The following is a 5,101-nucleotide window of genomic DNA, read 5'->3' on the forward strand; positions in this document are numbered from 1 at the left end:
GCGTCCCCCGCGCTTGCCGCTCGGCGGCTGCTGCCGGTCCGGTTCCTCCTCGCTGTTACTCAGGCTGTCGTCGGCCGGCGAGGCTGGCGAACTAGACACGTCCTGCATCATCTCTCGGGCGGCGATGCGCGGCCTCGCGGGCCCGGGAAGAGGAGGAGAGCGGGGCGCTTCAGCCCGCCAGCTTCCCCCGCGCGCGGCGCCGGCCCGGGCGGTACGGCCCGCCGAGGAGGGAGCAGGAGGAGGGACCGGGAGGACCTCAGCGGGGCGGGAGCGCGGGGAGGCGGGGAGGGAGGCGGGAGGGGGAGGGGACGGTGTGGATGGCCCCGAGGTCCAAAAAGAAGGCGCCCAGCGGCCGCACGCACACCCCCGCTCGGCCTCCGGGAAAGGCTGTCAGTGCCGGCGAGCGCGCGAGGTGTCTGGGAGTTGGACGGGAGCGGCAGGCTTGGAGGCTCTTATACCTCCGTGCGGGCGGAAAATTTGGGGGCAGCGGTGTCATTGGCTTGACGTGAGGAGGAGGGACTTTTCGAAGTTTTATAGGAAAGTTTCCGCTTTCCAGCCCCCCCCCCTTCCCCGCCCTCATCCCCTTCCTCAGGGTCTAACAGTTCGTCCTCCCAAACCATTCAAAACCGACCTGGCCCCTCAGCCCGCCTCCTCGCTTCCCTCCCCCTTCCTCCGCCGCGGCGCTCCTCCCGCGGGCGCGGGGCGATTTCCTTCCGAGCCGGAGCGCGTGGGCGGCGCCCCCGCACCCGCGCGCAGCCGGAGAAGCGGCCCGAGGGCACCAGCAGGGCCGCGCTGGCGGCCCCGCCCGAAGTGGCTGTGACAGCAGCCGCAGCTGCAACGACTCAGTGGATGGTCCCTTCTTTCGCCTTCTTGTTGGGGGCCCAGAAGTCGTGTCCGATTCATGGACCCCGTGTGTATACCACTGAGAAGCACTGCTGAGTCCTGCACCCTCCTCACGGGTGTAGCAGTTGGTTGCATCACTTGTCAAGCCATCCTCTTTTTCCTCTGACCCTATGCTTAATCAAGGGCGCTGGGCTACAGGATCTGGTCACTTCTGATAACTAACATGTCCGAACTACATGAGACAAGTACTCTCTTCGAGAAAGCATTCCACTCTACTTCTTCCAGGACTGATCTGTTAATTTTGTTTTTGGCATTTCACGGTATACTCAATATCCTTCACAAGTTCTGTAGTTCAAATCCATTATTCTTTCGTTGGTTTTCCTTGTCAGTTGCATTTCACAATGTATATGAGGTTATTTAAAAGATCATGGCTTGGGGCAGTTGGCATTTTTTGCTTTTGAACACCTTTAAAGCAATCTGCCACTCTTAGAGCCGATTTGTCCAATGTGTTATACCAGTTATTTCTCTGTTGCAGCTTGCACAGACGTTGATTGTGGATCCAGTTAAAAAAAAACAAAAAAAACCAACAAACCCTTGACCACCTCCATTTATCGTAATGTGAGGTTGTATGGGTGTTTTGGTTTGGTTTTTTATGTTGAAATATGATTCATAATTTGATTTTTTACCATTAAGTGCTCACAGGGTGTCAAAGACAAGTGCCCTGAGAGGACCTAAGCTATACGGGGATGCCAAGGCCAGCAGCGGGTAGGGGGCGCTATGGAACAGTAGCCTATTAACATCATGCAATTGGCTAGGCTTCCTTAAAGTGGGTAAACACAGAGACACCCAAAGACTGCTGTTGGGAAAGATGGATGGAGGGAGGGAGGCATTTACACGCGCGCGCGCGCACACACACACACACACACACACACACACACACACGACCCCAGTGAAGAAAGACCCCAAATACGAGTATTTCCATGGCTCTCTAAATAGGAAAGTGGTCTGAGGCTGATGCCCAAGAATGGGAGAAAGTTTCTGCTGATGTGAGACCGTTATCAATGTATATTTATCTTGAAGTTGGAGGTGTATGTGTGAAATGGGAGAAGGCACAATTTTTAGACGTTTCCTTTGGACCCCTGAGGCGCGGGATTTCAGGATTTATCAATCTATTTTCATATTTATGCCTCTGGCACCTTACAGCTAGTACAAGTACTTTGAACTCCCCACGTGCCACAAGCACGGTGTGTCTTATACATATCATATTGTTAATGCATTAAAAATCCTAGTCAATTAGTTAACTAGTCCTGTAATTGTTTTGGAAGGGGGGACAGAAGGAAGCAGCCAGGAAACTAGCTAGATTAGCCCTACCGATGATTGATTCGATGATTCTTCGTTAGCACCCCAATGAACAAGTCACCCCCTTCCAGACCTTTAGGTGGGACCCTTTTTTTAAGATTTGGTGCCAGGGGAGTTGCGAGTGTCCTTGGTCCAGCTCCCTCACCTCTCTCTAAGAAGCTTCTGGGCTTTCCTTTTCCTCTTCACATTTACCTATTCTAATGCCTCCCAACACCTAAGCGGCACACACGCCTCCGAAGGTGCTGGGAAAAGGCACCTTTCTTCCCTGCCCAATCCAATCCAGCCCTTGAGGAAAGGGGCAGAGACGGGTGGGGCAGCTCTCTCTCTCTCTCTCTCTCTCTCTCTCTCTCTCTCTCTCTCTCTCTCGCTGAGCCAGAATCGCCTTCTCTGCTTGTCCAAGGGGAAGACCTTGAGGACATTCATTCTCACTGCTCCTGCAACAAGGCCCTGTCTACTGACCTCTTAAGGTCAGCTCTTAAAACAGTGCAGTGGCCTTCAACAGCGTCTGGACACGCACTGGAGGCTTCCAGTTTTGAGGGCTACATCCACTCCCTAGGAAAGCGAGAGGACAATCATGCAACGTGACACAAATGGGTTCTATTACTTTGACACTGTAAGTATATCAACCTAATAAGTTCAAAAGAAGTCTCTAACAGTGTTGGGCAGATTGTGGGAAACTGGAATCAGCAGGAGGAATAAAGCTGGTTAGCAGAAGAGAAGGCTCTGCAGAAGAGAAATGCATCGCTGAAATCTTCCCTCCCCCCTCTCCCCTTGGAAAGGATAAACATAAAACAACAGTTTCATGTTCAGCCCTTACGCAGATCTTGGCGCCCCGGTTCCGTGGGCCCCAGGGCAGGTCCAGATCTGCCTATAAGTCTGGAGCTGAGAGTCGCCCAGTGAAGACCGTAACATCAGGGAAGCTCCCTTTTCTGGGCCGCCCAGGCTCTCAGGGCTCCAAGTGCCACCAGGAGGAAGCAGGAGCCCAGACAAGCTGACCGGCCACGTGGCTATGCCCGACTGAGGTTCTCGGCGTCGGTACCGGAAATCCCAGGGCTCCGGAGCGAGAAATGAGGACTGGAGGCCTCCCTATTGCGGTGGGCAAACAGATCTGTGTACTGTGTGGTCACGAACTGGGCAACCTGCAGGGTTTCTCCTTCACCATTTTTGCAAAACTGTCCAGAAACAATGATCACGGTTTGCCATCTGGTCCTCTGTGCGAGCCATCTATTCAAATGACAGTCAGTCTGAAAATCAAATTCAACTTAACCTCCACTCATTTCCAATTGCTCCTTGAAAACAAAGCGCGCTCTGATAAATTTCCCCCAGCCCTCACAGTTTGCTTCTTCCTCCCCCAAAGTTGTATCTCTTGGAAACGATTAGAGAAACGGAAAGTCTACCTCGCCCTATATCTAGTGTTCACTTTTGTAAATCTGAATTGCAGAGTATTCTGTGATTTATTTCGAACGTGGCTGAAGAAATCTCAAAAATTGTCCACCTTTTGCTATCTCATAGCTTTGTTTTGCTTTGGCTTTATTTGTTTGTTTGAAGTTGAATCAAAGCACTTGTTTTGTTTTTCCCTTTAGCTAAACTTTCAAAAGTAAATAGAGAGATCGAGTGATTGGACTCTTTCCTCTGTGGCTATGGGTAAGCAGGACAGGAAAGTGTGGGAAGTGTGGGCAAAGTGTAAAAGAAACCTTACCTGACCAAAGGGAATTGGGGAGAGGAGGGCAAGCTAGAGGAAAAACGGGAGTGCAGCAGGCAGGGGTCATTAGCCAGGCTGACTTACAAAATCGTCAATCTCTCAGATGACTTATTTCTAAAACAAGTTAGCCCAGCCCTGCTTAGGTCTTGCTGGCAGGGATGAAGAGCTTTGGGGGTACAGAGACACTCTTTCTAGAGGGACTGCTCCAGGTGCCAGGCTGCTTAAAAGGAGAGTTCAAGAATAACTAATCAAAACCTTTCCAACCAAAGAATCTTACAGAGGGCTCACTGCCCCCCTCCACCCCCCTTTCTTATGGACAGAAATTGTCTTTGAACTCCAAGGCATGAAAGTGTGGAGGATGAGACCACTTTTTGAATTCTCTTCTTAACCAGTGCTCCAATTAGACTTATGGAGCAGCCTGTTAAAGGTAGACAAGAAAATTACCTCTCGATACTCCCTTGAGTTTATGACCAGAATATTCATCTAGAAATGTATGTTGTACCTTAAAGTTTATCTAAAAAGTTTTCTTATCCACCCTCACTGGGGAAAGAACAAATTTGAGCTCTTTTATTTTGTGCTGAAAAGTCAAATATAATTCTGGATCTCTCGCATATGGAATGATAATTGTCACTTCCACAATATTCTTTTATTTTTAGATAGAAAAGTTCATTTTCTTTGCAGAATTCTAATTTCAGGCTCTTAAAAATGGTGTAAATTTCCCTTTAGGAGTGAACTCCTTAGAATTTGAAGGATTACCAGTGGAATACTACCTTCTTTGGGAATGCGGGATGAAACTGGATGAAATAATTTCATCTACTTCTAAAATAAAGACCCTGGGGGAGGGGGGAATTAGTTTTAACTGAAAACAAAAAAGTTTTTCTTTTGCATTTGGATAATTCAAAACGACCTTTGTTTTCAAAGTGCAAACTTGGCATGTTTGCAGTCATTCTTGAGGAATGTGTGCTGTGTTAAACCTTGGGAAAAAAGTACTGCTGGAAGTAACAGAAATCTCATACTAAGCATATGCAATGAACATGTAAGGATCCTTACAGTTGGAATATGCACTCTTCAAAACAGTCAGTTATGAGCATGTTTAAATAGTGAGACAATGAAACATACTATAGAGCTGTTGGCACTCTGGTAAATTTTAGATTTGGGTTTACAGGGAAGGTGAATGCTTGAGTCTATTCTTACATT

At 49.0% G+C, this 5,101-nt stretch overlaps 1 protein-coding gene across 1 annotated transcript in view; it reads right to left on the reverse strand.

The window, feature by feature from the left end:
- TWIST1 (twist family bHLH transcription factor 1) overlaps positions 1 to 111 on the reverse strand; it is a 643-nt gene extending 532 nt beyond the window's left edge. Inside the window, exon 1 of the mRNA XM_006880279.1 lies at positions 2 to 111. Coding sequence (XP_006880341.1) covers positions 2 to 111 — 110 coding nt within the window. The remainder of the gene's footprint in view (position 1) is intronic.
- Between the last annotated feature and the right edge of the window lie 4,990 nt (positions 112 to 5,101).

This window comes from Elephantulus edwardii, unplaced genomic scaffold, assembly GCF_000299155.1.
Source record: "Elephantulus edwardii isolate Elephantulus edwardi_28Jun2011 unplaced genomic scaffold, EleEdw1.0 scaffold00007, whole genome shotgun sequence".
In the NCBI taxonomy this organism is placed as follows: Eukaryota; Metazoa; Chordata; class Mammalia; order Macroscelidea; family Macroscelididae; genus Elephantulus; species Elephantulus edwardii.